Raw genomic sequence first — 19,844 nt, 5'->3', positions numbered from 1 at the left:
CAGAGCTGCATTACTGCTGGCAGGGGCAGGGAGGCTGTGAAATAAATGCATGAGCGTGAGAGCAGCTGCCAAAGGACAATTTACTGGTGCACCACAAACACAGGGCTGGTATTGGTTACAGCAATCTGCAGGTTAAACTACGGAGTGAGAGCAGCAGAGACCTTCCACATTACAGATGTAGAGAACAGGAAAATGTTGCTACAAAGCTCATTGCTGTAAATCATGAGGCTGAGTTTAAAGCATGTCAGTAGGTGTGGGTCTCAAAGTGGGCTCTTTTATTTACCTGCAGATAGAACACCCACTGAATCCAGGAGAAGCCAGTGTAAACTGTTGAGATTTAAACTGCTTCAAAATCAGATCATTCCTCCTCATCAAGCTTGCATAATGATGATGACTGTGGAAGACATTGCAGGAGAGACTTGCTGTAGGATGGAAGGATCTAGCAAGTGTGCTAGCAGCCCTTCTCAGGCATTAATACATGTAAGGCATTATTAATGCCGAGAACACGGCATTTCCATCCCAGTGGGTGTTTGATCTCAGCACTGAAAGGGAACAGAAGAGCCCTAGCAGAGGTAACAAGGCCCCTCAAAGGAAACTACATCTGATATATGTATGCTCTTTTCTGATGTCCTGCAAAACATCTACCAGTTAAACAGAATAACTAAAACTGAGGCCAAGGTAAGAGGGCTTAAAGAGGTACTCATGCCCAGCAGCAGGAGGCTGGAGTCTATTGTTAGTGCTTGCTAGAGAGAGACAGAAAAAGGAAAATCCCTTTGCTCCAAAGCTTTGCTTTATGGGGGTACAAAAAAGGTGTTTTGCCAGCCGGGGGGAAAAAGGAGGTGAGTGCCTTCACCAGCTACGGCGTGTCTGGGAGGCAGGAGTGGGAAGCAGCTGGGCTGGGTTGTATCTCAAAAGAGGAGTAAGATGCTCCCCAAATGCCCATTTCTCAAGCAGGCTTCACCTCTGGTTCCAAAGGCTTAAACCAGGAGAGAACAATAATTGCTGGGACACTGCTGTGCCATGCTGAGCTCCGTAGCTGCTTGGGAGTGTGTGAGCACTGCCCTGTGCCTGGGCTGGACAGGCACGTCCCTGCTGGAGCTCCTGCCCAGGCCTAGTCCAGTCCTGTTGCAGTCAGAGCCCAGAGGAGTGTTTGTGCACCTTGCACAGGCAATCACAAGTCTTGAAGACAGCAGGACATGCAGTTTCCTCCCACGAATACCCTGCAACAGTGAGTGGGAACAGAGTAGTGCTGTGCCCATGCAATGGCTCAGTGAGCCTCTATTTCCTTCCCTTCCCCAGACCGGCTGTCACCCAGCCAGGGGGAGCAGATGTAGCAGTCTGAGCCACCTTTGTCAGAGGTAAAAGAAAGGTGAACACTCACTTGTTTATTCTGAGGCAGAAGGGTCTGTGATAAAAGAGACAAAAGATTACCTATTAATTATTCAACTAAAGTTCACTGTATGTCTGGTTGGTTGGCTGCAGGGAAAAGAAGTCTGTGCTTTTAATGAGTATTCCAGCAAGTGTAATGAGAGGTGATGGAAAGAAAGCGAAAGGTGGAAGGATGGAGGAGATGCACCAGAAAACATCCCCAGGAGAAGGTGCTTTCACTGAGGAAGTGCTGGGAATCCCCTTGTCCCAGATAAAAGCTGAGGAAGGCAGATACTAGCTAAATAATTTTTCGCTGACAGATCATGATCTAGGCAATCAAGAGTTTCTTTTACTCATCTCACCCTGTGAATTATTTAAGTGGACTTTGTACATGTGATAGCACTCTCACACAAGCTGTTGATTTAATCCCACTGTGCCGAGACAGCTCTTGGTGCCAGGCACGGTGGGGCCACAGTCTGTCCCCAGTGACGTGACTCTGGGTGCTCACACTCCGACCTCTGTGGTGATCCAGCGAGCCAGGAACGGTTGCTGCCAAGTGTTGCATCAACTGCACCGTACAAGTGACCAACAAAGTGCTGAAAAACACTTTTATTTTTCCCCTTGTAACAGCAAAATTTACTTACCATGTAAAAGTGCAGTTAAGCTTTATTAAGTGATTTGTTCTGATAGAGTTCATAGCCTGTGAGAGCTCCCCCCACCCCGGTTATGTTTTAGCCAAGGGCTGAAGGGCGCTCAGGGCCTGAGTTTTCGAAGGTGTCTGTCCGGGATGCAGAAGAGGAAGCAGTGGCTCTCTACAGAATATCCCAAACAGCATTCCACTAGTTTAAATGCAAATCAGGTAATAACACACTTAAAACCCCACTTCATCTGAAAGTCCTGTTTCAGTCTGCCTAATGCATGTCCTAAAATTGAACTCAAAGAGCACCTGACTTAAAACTGAAGGGATTTTTTTTTAATACTGTTCTCTATAAAATCACAGACTCTCACCTCTTTGACACTTTTTTTTCTATATTGAAACACAGCTCCACTGTTTCATAAATGCATCGAAACCCTACCCAATCACAAGAAGATACTCCATGCTGTTAATAGCATATCAGAAAAAGCTCAGATTAAAACTGAGCTTTCTGAATATCAGACAAACCAGATGAGTTTGCAGCAGTGCAATGTTTCTCTGTCAGTCTTTGGCACTGCTTTTTTCACGTGGATTCCAGTATGGGAGCCAGGCAAGCTTCCCAGCTCTGCTTCTCCACTTTCCTCTGCCCCTGGGCCCAGGTGGGGTGGGCAGCACAGCTGTTTGCCAGAAGGGCAGAACCACAGGGCTCCTTCCCCTCAGTGTGCCTAGAGAAAGATACACAGTTCTTCTGTAGACTTTACATCCCAGCTCACATCCTCAGCTTTCCTAGCCAGCCACTGCTGGGATAGGACCAGTTATTTAATTCCCCAGTCCCATGACAGATCTTACGGTGGTAGTCCAGCCTTTCTCACTTTTCTGCTTCGAAGTTAGAGACCAGACAGTTACTTTTTTTGTCTTTCCTAGTCCTGAAGCTGCAGGGTATCATCAGACTCCACAACAATCCCCATATTTAACATGGTTTCAGGTGCTCCAGAAGAAAGTAGAAACATGACACTTCACTGGGATGTTGCCTCAAGATTGAGAAAGCAGAAGGTAAAGAACTCCATGTGCAAGAACTCCAGCTGCCCTTATATTGATCTTGTGCTTTGAAGCAGAGCTGACTGATGGTTCCTGGAGGATGTTTAAAGGAAGAATAAATTGGACCACTTTTCTCCCAGAACTGTATATCAGAATTTGCACTGAAGGGCTAACTTAGCTTTAGTTTGATCCTTTAAATGACTAACATATAACTTACAATAATTATATCTTTCTGTGAGCAAACCATTCTATTTCTCAAAACAATTCCATTTCACTGACATAAACACCACATCCCTTGCACACTAATGTGAGTCTCTTTTCACAGCTGCAGGTGCTGAACACTGCACACTTCGTTAACTTCTGGAGTGATCTGTGTAAAACTTTCAGCCCTGACATGTCGTTGTATTTGCCTTTGCTGATGGAAACCATACCTGTCTGTAAATCCCAACCCTGGTAAAATTAAAATTTAAGAAAACCCAAATGAATGTCAACACTTCTCATTAATTAACCTCATTTGCCCATTTTCATGTGTAAAACATAAGCTCTAGCTCTGATCAGTTACTTCTCACCTTCATCAGGTAGTAAAAGAGAAGGGTTCATGTCACTGATGTGTGAGAGGGCGGTGCTCAAAGATGCCATAGAAGATGTGTGAAAGGAAACCAGAACAACTGCTAATTTCCCTGTGGTGCCTTAGATTCAACTCACAGATACTTGGACTGCACGTTTAAAATTACCCACTATTTCCAGTGCCCGATGAACCTGTTTGTATCTGAGCACTCTAATCTATATCTAACATCAGTTCAAAGGGTTTATCATTATTTTTAGGCAAGTAATGCTAACTCACGGAGTGAATAAATATGATGTAATATATTCCATTAATTTTCTGTTGCAGTTTTGTAACTCTGCAAGCCACCTGATGCACAGATTATTTGTCCCATCGTATGGAAATAAGTACTTACTATACCAAAGGTCCCCTCTGCTCTGGGCTGCATTATAATGATCATGCCATGTCAGATTGCCACACAAGGGTAATTTGCTTTCTTTTCCCTTTTTTTTTCCGTTTGGAATCAGGACAATATTAATGCTAAGATTACCTTGATAAGGAGTTCATGCTGCTATGCTCTCAGCAGTGTATGTTTTACTCATAAATTTGTGCTTCCTAATGTTTTGAGCAGGACATAAAGTGGGCAGCAACACCAATCAAACCTCCATATTGAGTCTGAAATGCTGAGATTTGTGTTTGGAAGAATAATAGTTGGAGCTGGGGAAATCTAGGAAGGTATCAGAGGAAAATTGGACAGCAATATTTACCTGAACTGGTTAGAGTCTTTGAAGTATTGCTGTAATGTGGTGTACGTTTAACACTTGATGTAAACATGCATCAGTTGTAAATGTTCTCCCACACTCTCGTTGTCCCTTTCAGGCAGATCACCCCAGCCAGCATCTGTGAGGCCATTGCACCGAAAATCCAGCAGTTTAGAAAAGAGCTGGGAGGGCAGCTGGAAGGTATTTGCTGCTGGAGCCTGGGAACATCCTCTCTCAAGCTGCCACAAGCTGCCTGATGGATACTGGAGAACCTCTTCCTTCCTTCACTAACACTCCACACAGAGTAACTCGAGGCAGCAGCGACCTGACAGAAGGGGCTGAGAACAGCTGAAATCCACCCATTTGGTATGGCTTTGCTGTGGCTACATTCTCAGCTTTGGGCAAGAAAGATAAGTGGGTCCACATTAGTGGTTTTGTTAAAAAAATGCCAGAGCCCCACAATACTGAGTGAGTTTTTGCAAATCCAAGTAAGAAAATCATTCCAAAAAAGAAATCATCGAGGAATTGAAAGAGATACCTGATGTGCATATATAATTAAGATCCTAATTGACCCATCGAGGGGGAAAGAGGATTGCTGTTTGAAATAACAAAGGAGTGGTGCAAAAGTTGAGAGGAGCTGTCTGAAATGACAGGCGGAACAGGAGCGGCAGAGGAATGCATGGAACCTTGTTTTATGCAACTCTTCCTCACTTGGGTACTAATGAAGTACTAAACTTACGAGAACTGTCAGTGCCCACACTGGTTTGTCCATGGCATCTTGTTCTCGTGCCTATTTCCCAACACAAATCTTTACTCAGGAAGACAAATATGGGTATGAGTGTGGCCATCTGAACAGGGACACTTTGTACGCCGGAAAATGGCAGCAAGGAACCCAAACCCCTCAAAACCAGAATGCCATTTGGCTCCCAGCTCTGCCAATAGTTTACTTGTACAAAGCACCTTTGTACTGGGGATTGGTGGCAGGAAATACAAATTTCAAAGGCTAGTGGGAATCTGGGAAATACTAGAGTTTAAAGCCAGAAACTTTTATGAATGTGGTGATGCTAGGAAAGGAAGTGATTTTAAGCATAATTTCTGTACTAACAAAGTCTGTACCACAAAGCCACATTAGGAAAAGGTGGGTTTGCTAATTTGGCTTTTTTTTTTTTCCTTCCTCTGAGAACTGCTAGTGCTGGCACTGGTTACCTGCCTCACCCAGGCAAGGCCTTCAGTGATGATAGGATTTGCAATCCACCTTGAGCAGCCAACTGGAAAGATTACCAGATTAGAATTTTCCTATGAAAATACACATAAGTGACAACCCTCTCCATCTAACAGTATCCCATCTGACAAGAAAAGGTGGATTAGTATTAAAACTGCTAAAAACTACAACAAGTTTGGGCTGGCTTCTGTTCTCATGAGGTTCTTCTCAGGAAGGAAAGAGAAGGAAGTCAGGCCAGCGGGGACGAAAGTTGGCCATGCCCAGGCACTGGCACTTCAGTAGTTTTCCAGTATTCTTCATAAAGCTCAGTTCAGTGGCTTTTCTCTCTCTGTGATGGTGGAACAGGTTTTATTACAGTTTTAATTTAAAAAAAAACCAAAACAACCACAAATTAACAAACAAAGACAGTGCTATGAAGCAGAAGTCTCTATCTGGGCACACCCTCTCATCAGGGAGGGTAAATAAACAACTCTTCTCTATTTTCAGCTCTCATTCCTCATATTTGAACTCCACCCATTGTACCAATCACCCCCAAAACGATCAGCAGGTCTTGGGGCAGAGGTATAAAAACCAGGACAAGTCAGGACACTATCACACAGTGTGCTATACATCACCAGGTGCTTACTTTCATCAAAGCAGAGGACTTCTAACAGGTGTCAGAAGCCACGATGTCGGGAAGAAGCTTTCAGGGACTGAAGGAACAGGCTGAATCTGCAGCAAAAGATGCTGGTAAGAAAGATAAAATATTGTTGTATATTTGGAGGGAGGCTTAGTTGGTTCTTTGGCTCAGAAAACCCACAATCTGAAGTGACATTATGAGCTGCATCGGTGCTAGCAGGACACAGCTTCCTCTTTTTCCTTCTGTTCCCGGGAAGCAAGTCTTGGCCATCACCTGGAGAAGACCCCAGACTGGCCATTGCTCTCCTTTTATTAAGTTGTAATTAACTTTTGATTAATGTCTGCCACATTGCAATCAATGTAGTTATTACCAGAAGGCACTGACAGTGCCTTCTGGTAATAACTACATTGATTGCAATGTACAGTTTGTAATACGTAGTACAAGTATGTTTTTTATCTTACAATTACATGGCATCTCACTTTTTTAATGCTTTGTATTCTGGAGCTGATCTGTTATGTTTCTAGCTTCTTCTCCTCTTCTCCTTCTTCTATTTATATCTTGTTTATAAAATCTCCCTTCTCCCGTCCTGCTCTTGTTTAAGGCATTTGCTTCCATTTTTGAAGAGGCCCCACTCCCAAATGGCCCACAGAGAAAATGCCTGCTACGTGGCCAACCTTCCTCAAGCACAATAAGCTAGAAATCAATTAAAAGCAAGTGCAGTGTAAAATAAGCAGCTTGCAGCTAAATGTCACCATTCCAACTCACTGCTAATCTTTGCTTCTTTATCTCCTGCTTATCTGTCGTTGATTTGCTCAGCTGACCGTAGGTGCTAGGCGAACACTAATCTCATAGCGAGCTGCTCTGGCAACACACAGTTCCCAGGGTGCCCACAGGCAAAGGGCACAGCTCAGCCTGCTCTGTACCAGCCTGACCACTTACCAGGGGCATAGCCTGCTGTGGACGTGCAGAAAAGGGAACTGACATTGAAATTCCTGTTACCATAAATGGGAACAGCTGGAATGATTTTTTTTTTTTTTTTTTTTTTTACCTTAATTACAGCAAACAGCCTGGGACAGGCCACTCAGGATTCAGTCAACCAGATTACAGATGCAAGCCAGAAAGGTAGGAGCAATGATCAAATCAAGAAGTGATGGAGCAGCTCAACACAAGCCAGCAGTGGGCAGTGCTTATTCTGCTCTGCCCCACAGGTGTTCTCAGCCTGAAAGGCCTTGGTTTCAGCAACAACTTTTGGGCTTTTAGAAATCTCATGGGAAAGGATTTCAGGATCTGTTGCTTAGTACGTCCACAGCTACTGGCAGGCAGTAGATGACACTCCCTGGCCACTGAGTCTCATGCACAGTGTGCAGACATTGGCTTCCTCTTTAGAGGGAACAACATGAACAAAGCTCTGCTCTTCTTTCTTGAGGATTACGTATCCCTGTGCCACACCTTGCTCCCACCCACCTCTCAGCCCTGAGGGCAGGGTTTCATCCAGGTCCAGCCCTATAATGGATCCCAACACCTGCTGAGGCAGCAGCTGGGGTTGATCCAAGCTGATCCTGCAGCTGGAAAGGTGCCATCAGGAAACTGTTGGCATCTCGCTGCTGCGGATTGGGAACAAGTCAGCCTAAAAACTAAGCTTCATTTTCTTTCTTTTTTAAGCAATTTAATAACTTTCTAAGAATGAGAGGAGACTTACCAATTTTAGGGTCTAAAATGCTTCATGAAAACCAAAATGTGTTGGTAGTATCTCCTTAGAGCTGACACCCTCTAGGGCTCCATGGATGTGATGAGAATGGTGGGCTTGGACACCTGTTTACATTAGATGGGGAGGCAGCAAAATTGCCAAAATCTTTTTTAAAGATATATTGCTACATTTCTGTAGTCTAATCACCTTCACACCTCTCTGAATCCATCATAAATATTAAACAATGTTGCATTTTTCCAACTTCTTGCTTATCTTTTTCCCTCTCTTGCAGCTATTGACAAGGCTGCCAAGATGGCACAAGACGGAGTAGAAAAAGCGACTGGACAAGCTGCAGAAGCAGTGTCTGGCTTTGGGAAAAAATGTGGCTTTAAAAAATGATGCTGATTTAAGTCAGCAGTATTGCATGTATAAATATCTCTTTGGCTTGCAATTCCCTCCTCCTTTGTGTAGAAAAAAAATGAAAGCTGTTTGATATCTGGATGATTTCTCTCTCTTCAAATACAAAATTTTAAGATGGAAGATCCCTCTCATCCTTCACAGAGGAAAAAAATGTATCCTTTAGCACATCTGCTCACAATCATCAACATGGCTCAAAGGGCTTCAGCAATGCTGTTGCCCTGCTCTTACAACAGAACAATTATTGCCACATTTGCTTGAGTGTATTTACAAAGACACTGAAACTGTTCATACTTCAGGACAGCAGAATGTTCATATGATGAAACTGAGTTTTCTTCCAGTAATCAAAAGTTAAGCTGGGGTTGTATTTCTTGTCAGATGTTTGTTTGTTCCCATCTTCTGTATTTTTAGATTAAGATAAATAAAGAGTACTGTAAGATTTCCACCACTCAGAAATAGATTGCCTTGTTATGTAATCTCGTTGTTTTACCGTGGCTTTCAGCGAAGGATCGCACAATGACTTGCAAATCTGTTTGATTCAAAGCCCAAGTGAAGTCAGTGACCACCAAGTAAGGATGCAGAGGAGCCCTGTGGTGTCTGTGAGCGAATGGGAGTTGTGGTGTCCACCCCCTTGTCCTTTCTCCTACCTATCTAAATTTCTTGTTACCATTATTCACAACACATCTCCTGTTAAATCTCCTGGGGGCGAAACCCGGCCACTTTATCCCGGTGCTGGGCAGCGCTGAGAGAGACCACTGAGGGGTGCTCGGCTCGGCTCTCAGTGCCGGAGCTGCAGTTCGTGGCAGCCCCGGGCAGGCTGCGCTGCACAGAGCCTGCCTGCTCAGGGACGGAGCCGCTGCGGGAGAGGCCAGGGGGCAATCTTCTTGCCTAGGAGATGGAAATATTTATTTTAGATTGCTGCTTGCTGGGCAATCAGAGGCTGCTGCAGCCAGACAGGATGCCCACTTAGTGCTGCCTCTGTCAACAGAAGGCACTAATACCCACTTATTCACAGTAAGTGCTCTTACCTCGGCCTCTGGGTGTTTCTCATTGCTAGGCAGTATTTCCTTTGGGAATTTTTTCCTTTTTTTTTCTCCTGGTTTGAAGCCCTACCAGCCTGATTTCAGTAAAAAACTAGTTTGTGCCTTACAAAAGAAATCCAAAGCAAGACCAAAGCCATCTGGCTGCAATGAAATCGGGCAATCCAGGCCTGCTGAAGGTATTGCTACCACACCACTCTTGACCAAAAGCTGTGGTTGACCAGGGCTTTTTGGAAGCTGGGCTTTGTGAATGCAGTCCATCTTTGTGAATGGCCCATCCCTGAACCCAAAGACCACCCCTGTCTGCAATCTGCACAGGGATGCACAAACCGAAAAGCCTTTACAGGACCCTCCAAGTAATAGACCACCTGTGAGTAAACACAGTCCAGGGCTTTGCACCAAGTGTCCCTATGCAATGTCTCCTGTCATTTAAAGCTTTAAAAGCCTAAATATTTACCCAAGTACAAGCTCACAGAAAAAGCATTAGACTATTGCACTCTCAGTTACTGGGCAACCCTCAATAGTACTTTATTATTTAGTACTTTTCATGGTTGCCTCCCTGATGGTGAAATCTTGGGAGACTGAGCTCTTTAGGATCAGCATTTGAGACACCACTGCTGTGTTTGTGGGTGATAGGGGCCCATACACCGTTATCCATTGCACCTTTTTTTTTGCTGCAAACCAGTGCTCAGTTAATATTACAAAAAGAAACCCTGAACAGTTGTGGGTATTTTCACCAGTAAAACCAGTTATCTTCTCACACGACCAATGCTATTCCTGCTGCTTTGTTCATGGGGATCAGAGCCCTGACTCCTGGTGTGCAGATTTATGTCCCCTCATTCCAGTTGTCTTCAGTGTAAATACAGAGTTTGTCACCTCCCGCTGCTCTGGCCCAGTGTTGGCAGCAGCTCTGGCAGGGTAGGGACTGGACTGCCTGGCTGGAGGGACCACTGAAGGTCACCTACTGACTCGAGAGAGGGAAGACACTTTCTCCATCCAGCCTGACAAGCACCTACCTGGAGGCAGCTCCTGACTCCTGGTCTCCAGTGCAAGGATGTCTTTGCTGCTTCAGGAGCCTGATCTGAGTATTTCACATCTCTTTTGTCCCAGTGGTGAATGCTGTGCCACAGGCACCCCCGTGAGTCTGAGTCACTTGCTGGCAAGTGTTTCTAGGTCTAAACTTAAGCACTTTGCTCCACAAATAAGGTCCCGGCCTTAGTCACAGTGTTCTTTGGTCTTGAAGTATTTGGGGCTCTCTGTCCCTTGTGCATCACACAAGCACCCACGTCCCAACACAGGACTCTGCCTTCCCATCACACCTGAAGGCTCCAGATGTAGTGCAAAAGCAAAGCAGAAATTCCTAAAGCTCCTACCAGCTCCTCTACCATCAACCCTGTGCATGTGAAGTCATCCAACATCTGAGTTCTCAAATTTCCTAAAATTTGCTTCTGGGTGTGCCTGCAGCTGCCTGAGCTATGAAATAATGAGCAAAGGGGATTCATGTTTCAGCCTGGCTGGGCTGCTCAGCGTGAGCACCTCCTGCTCTGTGCCCCACTCCAATGCTCCAGAGACCTTCCCAGGATGGCTGGGGGACATGCAGTCCCTGCCATCTCTCCTTCACAGCTCAGCAGGGCAGGGGAACAGGGGACACAGATTTTACCAGACTGCTAAAAATCCACCTTCAGCTCTTTCCTTTGCCCAAGAAAACAGGAATACTCATCTCAGAGCTATTGCTTTGATTGATGTTCCAAGGGTTATCAAGATCCAGGCTCTCTGAAACCTGTCTTTGCAGCCACAGTTTCCTGTCGTAGATAGATGCTTCTCCTGCTTCATATCAGTCCCTCAGCTGCTGTTGGTAGTGCACAGTATATTAGTGCACACACACACACATACGTGCTGCTTGCTCAGTCTCTCTTTTGCCTTCACATAGGAAACTACCAGGCATTTCATGCAAATAAACCCTTTTTATGCGTAGCTCCTTCTTCCTATTTAGTAAGACTTCTGGGTTTTTTCCTTTCTTTACAGCTCCCAGCCCAGGCACCTTGCAAGGGCCCTTTGAGCCTTTCTTGCCCTCGTGGTTAATTGTGAAGCTGGGAGAGCAGAGCAGATGTAAAAGGTGGACCGCAGGGAGCTGTTGAGCACAGCACAGCACAGTGTTGAGCACAGCAGGTGACTCACTGCCTGTGCAGGGAGATGTGCTGTGCGAAATGCTAACCAAGCCCTTGGTAAGGAAGGCCCATCTTACTGCTCTTGTGTTGGCCTTGGCAGGAGCAGTCCCCAGGGCCTGCCTGCATCACCTCACCCTGCCTCAGTTTCCCTGGATCCCGCTCTCAAGTCTTCCTCCCTTAGCTGCCATTTTGCTTCCCGTGTCTAGCTTACAATCTTCTTTGTTTGTATGACTAACCCTCCTGCTTTCGTGGCTTTTCCCAGATCACCCTTTTGGCAACTGATCAGGTTCTCATGCCCTTCTGTGGCACCTCCCATGTCCCTGACCCAGACCCACAGGTCACGTGGACAAGACACAGGTGGGACATGGGTGGCTGCTACGGGAGGCTGGTAAGTTTTGGGGAAGGAGCCACAGACAAAGTGGTGCTGGTGCCTGTGGGGTGTGAGCGAGGGAACAGCTTGCTGTCTTGTGAGGATATCATGGAGAAGCTGCTTGGCACAAGTTGGAATGGCACGTCCGTGAGGAGAAACTTGCCTTCCTAGAAGTAAGACAAAGAAACCTGAAGATGAATAAGCTGGTGGTGTGTTGGGTGCTGTTGCCCACATGCCATTGGTGTGTGCTGGAGCTGCTGTGCAGGCTGCACACTCTGCCTCTGTTCTGCCATTTCACCACGACCTGAAGAAATGCCAGGTGCCCCCCCTCAGCAGCAGCAAACAGCAGTGATGGGGCAGGTGACTTGGGGACCCCTGCAAACTGGGCCCCTCTCTGCATCACTTCCTTCATACTCCCAAACAGCCATGATTGCTGGATTAACAATGTTGGAGAATATATCCCAGCACTCCCTGGAGTCTCTGTTTATGAACCACGTTGTCCAGCTCTGTTTCGGGCCTGCCAGCACTGTCCGCTTCCAGGGCCCATGGGAACAGTGAGGTTTGCTGTCCACAGCACAAAGGTGACCTTCCTTTCATATTTGAAGTTCATCTCCTACCCCACTGCACACATCGACCCTTCACTCAAAACCCCACAAGGTTTGGCAAATACAGAGCCCTGCTGCAGGCAGGGGCCCTTCCCCAAACCTACTGCACCTGGGCTGGGGCTGCCCAGCTGAGTCGGGCAGGGGCATGGAGATGCTTTAAAGGGGCTGCGGGGGGGTCTGGGAAGCTTCCTGACTGCGGACGTGGCTGAGGGGAGCTCCTGACTGCGGCCGTGGTGGGCAGGTATGAGCCGGGCGTGCGAGCTGTCGGTGCGGGTGGGTGGGTGGGTGGTGTTGGTGCTGTGATTTCTGTCTCCGGCTGCGGTGGCTGCGTTGTGGTGGGATGTGAGCCGGTGGCTGCGTTGTGGTGGGATGTGAGCCGGTGGCTGCGTTGTGGTGGGATGTGATGCGGTGGCAGAGCCCGGGATGGCTCTGGGCGGTGGGTGCTGGCAGTGCTGGTGCCCAGCCGGCCCTGGGGGAGGCGAGAGGTGGTGGGTTTCGCCTCTGCTCTCCAGCTCGGTGTGCTTGCCCGTGCTGGCTGGTGCCTGAGTTCAGGAAGCCTGTGTGCTTGTGCCTTGGCAGCTCTGCCCCGTGCTTTCAGCAGGCTGCCCTGGCTCTGCTCGCTCTGGGCGCTGTCCTGGGCTTTGTCTGTGCCATCCGGAGGGGAGCGAGGCGCGGGGCCAGGTCTGTGCATAGAGATGAGCCCCGCACTGAGTGAAGCCTAATGTTGGTTTAAATGCATCCGTGATGGAAGTCCTGGTGTCTGCAGAGACCTCCACCTCTTCACTGGTTTTCTATGGTTTTATTTAGTGATATAGAAAAGGTCTTTTTTGTATTTGAGAACTGTGGTGTGTTTTAATGCTGTGTTTTTGCTCCTGTGATGCAAACATCACCTTCACCTGCCTGCAAGGCAGTGTTGCAATGGCAGGCACTCTCTCCCATGTTACAATTCAATATGTACCTGCAGTGCGTCTGTGTAATATAATTAGGATTGGCTCTGTAATTTCATTTCTGCACTGATGTTCACTGGGAAGCCAAAGCATCAGTGCTGGTGCTTTACCAATCTGCCTTCAAGGAAGTTGCTTGTGGACTAGTGAGGATGTGGCTCTTTAAAAAAGGAGTTGTATTTGCAGTACTGGGGTGTGTGAGAGCAGGAACTGTCCTCCACTTTCTAGTAAGGATGGGATGAGGAGGGGTATTTCCAGTGTCTCGTGACAATATAAAAGCCTGCCTTGACGAATACACAAACCTGTTACTGACCCTGAGTCTTGCTGTCTTCACTCTATCTGTCCCTCTCAGTAACTGGAGCAGCAGCAGAGTAGGACTAGGAAATTGCAGTTTCCCGTGAACAAAGCCAGCCGTGGGCAGTTGAGGATGTCACAGGGAACAATGTGTGCGTTCTACTGCTTGGCTGCTGTGCAAAGAATTTCCATTGGTCAGATGCTGCTCTGAGTTATCTGAAATATTTCAGAGGGTTTTTCTTCCTGCATCGTAGGTCTGTTTTGAACTTGGTTAACAACCCTTGACTTGATTAGAGTTTAAAACCTAAAGTGTTACTTTCCTTCTGTTTTATTGTGAGAATTTTCTGATAGGACTTGCTTTCAGATATGGTGAGCAATCCCTTCCCTGCTGTTAGAAGATAAAATGCAGAAGCCCTTTGCAACCCCTAGAACTCCCTCTACATTGCATTTAACTGACATAAAGTAGGACTTTGTGGTCTGTAATAAACTGTGATGGTGGGAAGAAAACAGAACTTCTGCTGTAATGCTGGAAGGGACATGGCAGAGGAATCAAGATTCCTAGGGCCTGTTGTGGTGGCAGCTGTAGGCAGAAGATCAGTTTGATAAATAAACCCTTGTTCTGAGATAGGTTAGGCTTTTTGACCCGCCATTTGCAGCAATAATTATTTGGTCAACGGAGTGAAGCCTCCTGTCCTGTGTAAAAGGGCATAAAAGTAGTTTTGCTAGAGGGCAGGTAATCCCAGAAAAAACTAAACCTAGTCTCTTGATGTGAGATCAGCTCCTGGGTGGCTGGACAGCACACAGGTGTCCTGTGAGATGAACCAGGATGGCGTGGGGACCATGTGCCTCCCACTGACCCCACAGCACATCCCAGCTTGTTGGCTCTATCTCAGGGACCAAGGTTGGGCACCTCAGCTTTTTGTCCCCTGGGCAGGTGGTGCGAGCCTGGTGAGGGCAGGCTGAGGCTGTGGGGCTGCACCCATTGCTCCTTGCTGATGCCCAAGGCCCTGGAGCCTGTGCTAGGTCCTGCAAAGTACTTGCTGTGGGGAAGGGCACAAACCTATTCTGCTGAGCCAGACTTCGGAAATAAGAGGTTAAAGTATTAATTATGAGACACCACAAAATTAGGAGCTTTGTGTAACACAATAAAGATTTCATCAGATGCTTTAAAAAGCAGGGCTAGCTCCTCCCATTCCTTTTTATAACCATGAATTTTAAGTCCCACCGAGGAGCAAAAGAATGTGGGCAAGAATCATCCGAAACTGGATGCTTTTCTATGTAAGGTTTTGAAACGCCGGAGTTGATTTAAGCAATTCTCCAGCTGAGTGCTCTGCGATGCAATGTTTTTCTGCCCGGTTCACGACCGGCTGTGCCAGCCTTTGTATCCCCCCTGCGGCACTGGCTCGGGAGCCTTTGGTCGGGACAGCTGTGGCATGCATGCTGTTTACCAACTCCTCAATATGGAAAAACAAAGCTTTCATTCCTGGGCTATGGAAAACTTCTGCTGATTAATCCACGCCCTCTCTCCGGGGAGGAAAACATAACAAACATAAATGTCTCTTCACCCTTTTATGCCTGGTATATTAATCACCCAACAAGGGCTCATGACTTTTCCCTGTTCCAGTTTGCATTTGCCCTCTAATTACTGGGAGGAGTCCTGCTTTGTCTATAAAAAGCTGCACTTTGCCAAACAGTGTAACACAACCGAACTTAGGGATTCACTCACCCATCTCATCCGGGGAGAGAGGACTGAGCAGCCATGTTCGGGATTGGGAAGAAGCTTGCTGAGGAAGTCGTGCAACAAGCTGAAGGTGCTGCACAAGTGGCAGGTAAATACAAATTGCTGCTTTCCCTCCTCCTGTGCCTTTGGTGTTTAAGTATTTGCCCGCTCCTGCCCCTGCTGCTGGGAGCAATTCTGCCCCTGGGGCACGAACTAGAGATGCTGCCCTGAGGGGTGGGGTTGGCACAGCCTGTAATCTCCAACCCCCCTAACACTTTAGTAAATGAAGGTCCCATATTAACTATTGGTTTCCCAACAACTTCTGGCACCCTGGCTCCCACTGTGTGGGTGACTCGATGACGCACTGATGACAGGACCGCAGAAAGCTGAGAGGGCAGGCGAGGCTGCTTATTTAGGACTTTGCTTCCTAGCAGGAACGGCCATGATAAATATGAGCTGCGTAGTAGCGTAGTGTGTTATCTTCCTGAAGTCTGAGGGCTCTGATCTGCTCAGGGCTGCACAGATAGGCATAGTTAAGTCATCTGCTGTCAGTGCCGCAGTCACACACCCCACCAAAGCACAAGTGCAGTTGCAGGGGCTCAGGGCACCCAAGACAAGTTCACTCCTGCAGAGAGGTTTGCTGAACCGACCCCAAAGTGAAATAAACCATTGTTAGTGGAGCTTGAACACAGACCTGCACTGCTGAGATTCCTGAGATGTTTGTCCTTAGTACATGAGCAGTGGAAACTGTTTCGTATTTCTTTACGTGACATTTGGGTAAACTCTTGAAACCAGTTATTTTGTCTGTGACTTCAAATGCAGTGGAAATACCACCTGCAGGCTATGTGCCCAATGAAGCAAGGGGGAAGCCCGTGTCTTACTTACCATTACTCGGTTTCAGTTTGCTAGGGAGATGCCACACTCCCTGCCTCCTTTTCCAAAAAAATGTTTATGCTTAATTCAGCTGTTCTTATGCTGAAGCATGAAAGTAAAACACCAGGATGTGGGCGATTGGAGAGTAACCATCAGTTTTTCAAATGAAGATATCTTTCTGATTTCACAGCACAGTAGCCCTAGAAATTCTTGTTTTGTGGAGGTTTTTTGATATTCCTGACTTCTTTAACATTGGGGAAACATCTAGTGTTTCCTACGCTGGAAGATAAGAAGGATGTTTTAGGAATGATATGTGTCACCTTGAAGGAGCTGAGTAATAATCTCAATCAGCTGATGGAATTAAGTGTTTAGGAGTCCACAAATTCCAAGAGCAAAGTTTGTAAATAGTAACTGCAGTTCTTCCCCCTCTGTCCCAACTACTTTGAGCTGAACCAGTACTTTGGACATCCTTAGTCAGAAGCCCTTTGCCTGAACCCTGCACACACCCTTCCCAGCAAGTCCTGTGCTGCAGATGGCTCTTCCAGCTGGAGCTGGATCCTGGAACAGCAATGGGAGGTCCCAGGCACTGGCCTGACTTTGGCCACTTCTGTGCAATCAGCACGTACCTTGATGACAGGCAGTAAATACACAGCATGTGATGCTGAATTTGTCACTACAGTCAGTACTGCACCAAATCCTGGAGGTACCCTCTAAATCCCCATTTAAATGAAAATACAGGGGGGCTAATGCCAGATTTCAGCTAAAACAAGACTGTCCGACTGGTGGTTCCTCCACTGTTAATTACCTTGTCTCTGAACTACTTCTGCTGTCCTTCCACGTGCCCCGAAGGAACAGCCCCATGAGCTATTGCCAAGTGCAAAGTGACACAACTGGGCTTTGCAAGTATCTAAAATTAGCACCTATGCCATAGGTCCTGAAAGGAGTCATGAACTCTGCTGTGACCCAAGATTGCTACAGGAAGCATTTTCCTTTAGTTGCACCTTATGAGCCATGAATGTCATCCATGTTAGGAAACTGCAGCAAAAGCTGACGTGTGATGATAATTAGCATGTCTTCTGAGCAGTAGAAAATGCCTTACAAGCTCAAGGTGAAATAGGTCACTGGGTTTTACAAGATACTTAAAGGAACCACCGTTTAAAAGCCATTCAATGCAAGCCTGGAGTCCTTTGAAGTTTTAGGCACTCCCAGTCCACTTAAATGTTCTTATTCACCTCAGTATTTCTCCCTTCTCCTGTGTCCATGACGAATCTGGCTTGCTCAGTCAGCCCCCACTTCTGTTGTGCAGAACCTGTCTATGGTGTTTAAGAGGCAGTATTGGGAACCAGGGGTAATAAAACAAATACAAGGTTCAGCTGAAGGCCATTTGCCCCAAACTTCTGACTCTTGAGCAAGACTTCCCTCATCATAGTTGTTGGAGGCTGATCATCCAAATATTTACTACCATTTTTTTGGCTGCAGGCCTTTAAGACAATACCTTCTCTTGCTCTTCATGTCATAGTGTGTCTCTTCTGCTGAACATTTCCATGCCTTTAAAACTAGTCTGGTCTCTTACAGAATATATATTTTTTTTCCTAACTACAAGAGAGAGTATTAGACTATTCACTGAAACTTTGATGTGCTGCTCTTACAGCAGTTAAGACAACGAGCATCAGGCTTTATGAAGTTAGTGAGAGAATCTTTATCAACCAAACTGCCCCAGCCTGCTCCCAACAGATCTTAGCCAGGCTCAGTAAAAGGAAGGTTTCATCACACCCAGTTCTCTACTATGGTTTGTTTCTTGACACTGTAGGTGACACACATTAACATCCATAATTTTCATCTATACCAAGATACATGGATACTGTGGGGAGATAGGGACAGAGTCCTAACAGCTCCACTAGCAGATCAGAGTGCCCATCCTCATGGAGTAATTTTTCATCCTCTAGCCCTGAAACATTTAGGGGAACCCTTTTAAAATATGATTACTGAATTTAGGGCAAGGGTAAGGATTGCTTAATTGACACTTTTTTCCTCCTACTTCCAGTGGACACTGTGAGCCAGACTGTGCAGCAAGCGGCAGAACAGGCTAAGGATGCTGGTCAGAAAGGTATGATAATGTTTATTTCAGTAATATCAAGGCAGTGAAAGCCCAGATAGAGCCCTCACCTCTGCCTTGCTCTTTGTCCCACACGTGGTGGGAAAGGTGAAGCTACCGCAGTGATGCTACAGTTACCATTGTTTTTCTCTTTTAAAAGCACTTGATGAAGTCTACAAAGTTGCTGAAACTGGTGAAAAAGCTGTAAAAAATGTAGCAAACCAAGCAACTTCGTGGGGAAAAAGCTTTGGACAATGAAGATAAAAATGTATCGCCACTGAAATTTTTGTAAACAACTTTCTACTGCATGTACTCTTAAATAAAGAAAATACTTATACTCTGCCTGGCTTGTGTGTATTCCTTTGGTTACACATGTCAAAAAAACCCACATTTACAATCACTGCTCTAGAAAGACTGGATTATTTCACAGAGCAGATAGCTAGAGTTGTGCCGTGTTCTAATGCAGACACTGGGGTTTTTTATTTTTATTCTTTGGGGTGGGCAGCTTGTGAAGTCAAGCACCTGAGGGCTGGTCTCTCCCATTCTGTCACTGAGCCTAAACCACTTGTGTGTGTACACATCTCACCAGCTGAGCACCCAACAGCCATCTCAGACAAGGTAAGCACCCGTCTGCTTCCATGACTGTGTTTGTGCTTCTGGTCTTGCTGGTAAAATCACAGTCAGCTACCGTGTTGAGGAAGACTCCAGTGTGTTTAAGGTGTATGCAACCACTGCACAACAGCACTCTGATACTCAGAACTAATGCCAACAGCAAAACAAAACAATGCCTTGCTGGCAGCAGAGTGCTCAGCTCCATTAAGTGCTTGGTGCTGTCTGAGCTTCGTCACTGGTACAACTCCAACAACTCTGCAAATGGCAAGGGAAGGATGAGCAACGCAGGCCACACAGTGGGGCACTGGAGGCATTCACCACATCCTGTCAAACACTGAGGGACAGTAATCATACAGCAGCTGAAAGAATTAAAACTGAGTAAGTGTGTTTAAAAGATAACATGAACAAACCCAATTCGTTAACAGCCGCAAAACTCCCCAAATAACAGAAACAATTTGTGTGCACATCAACTTAGAATCTGAAACTACAAACTTGTCAACTACTAACAGAGTAATTTAGAGGTTACTTACCTGGCATCTCGGAAACACAGCAAGAATTTCCATTGCTCTGATTTCTGATGGTGACAGTTGCCATCAATGAAAAGAGGTGTAGTACTGCGTTCTTTTCTGGGATAGAAAAATGATTGTTCTGCTTGCTCTTCTGTATAATAGAAATATTTTGCATTTAGTAGTTTGCAAGGTGGCATGTAACCCTGAACCATTGTAGCTGTTGTGCTTCTGCAATTCACTTGCAGCTTCAGAGCGCTTGCTGCGATGCTGTAACACAAACTACCTACCTAGGCTGTATTAAGTGTGAAGGAGAGCTTAAAAACA

At 46.2% G+C, this 19,844-nt stretch overlaps 1 protein-coding gene across 1 annotated transcript; it reads left to right on the top strand.

Annotated features, from left to right (window-relative positions):
• The first annotated feature begins 6,112 nt into the window (after positions 1–6,112).
• Positions 6,113–8,598, top strand: ADIRF (adipogenesis regulatory factor). Its single transcript, XM_050340843.1, has 3 exons — positions 6,113–6,296; positions 7,246–7,308; positions 8,166–8,598. The coding sequence occupies exons 1-3, from the start codon at positions 6,236–6,238 to the stop codon at positions 8,270–8,272; spliced, it is 231 nt and encodes a 76-aa protein (XP_050196800.1). The 5' UTR covers positions 6,113–6,235; the 3' UTR covers positions 8,273–8,598.
• The last annotated feature ends 11,246 nt before the right edge of the window (positions 8,599–19,844 follow it).

The sequence above is a fragment of the Myiozetetes cayanensis genome, unplaced genomic scaffold, assembly GCF_022539395.1.
Source record: "Myiozetetes cayanensis isolate MyiCay16 unplaced genomic scaffold, myiCay2020 scf10, whole genome shotgun sequence".
Classification (NCBI taxonomy): Eukaryota; Metazoa; Chordata; class Aves; order Passeriformes; family Tyrannidae; genus Myiozetetes; species Myiozetetes cayanensis.
This window is presented reverse-complemented; position numbering and strand designations above follow the sequence as displayed.

Bases quoted from the DNA above. Each gene is read 5' to 3' on its own strand.
- ADIRF (XM_050340843.1), top strand. From the start codon at position 6,236: ATGTCGGGAAGAAGCTTTCAGGGACTGAAGGAACAGGCTGAATCTGCA. The intron at 6,297-7,245 runs GTAAGAAAGATA...CCTTAATTACAG, and splicing joins ATCTGCAGCAAAAGATGCTG to CAAACAGCCTGGGACAGGCC. The intron at 7,309-8,165 runs GTAGGAGCAATG...CCTCTCTTGCAG, and splicing joins TACAGATGCAAGCCAGAAAG to CTATTGACAAGGCTGCCAAG.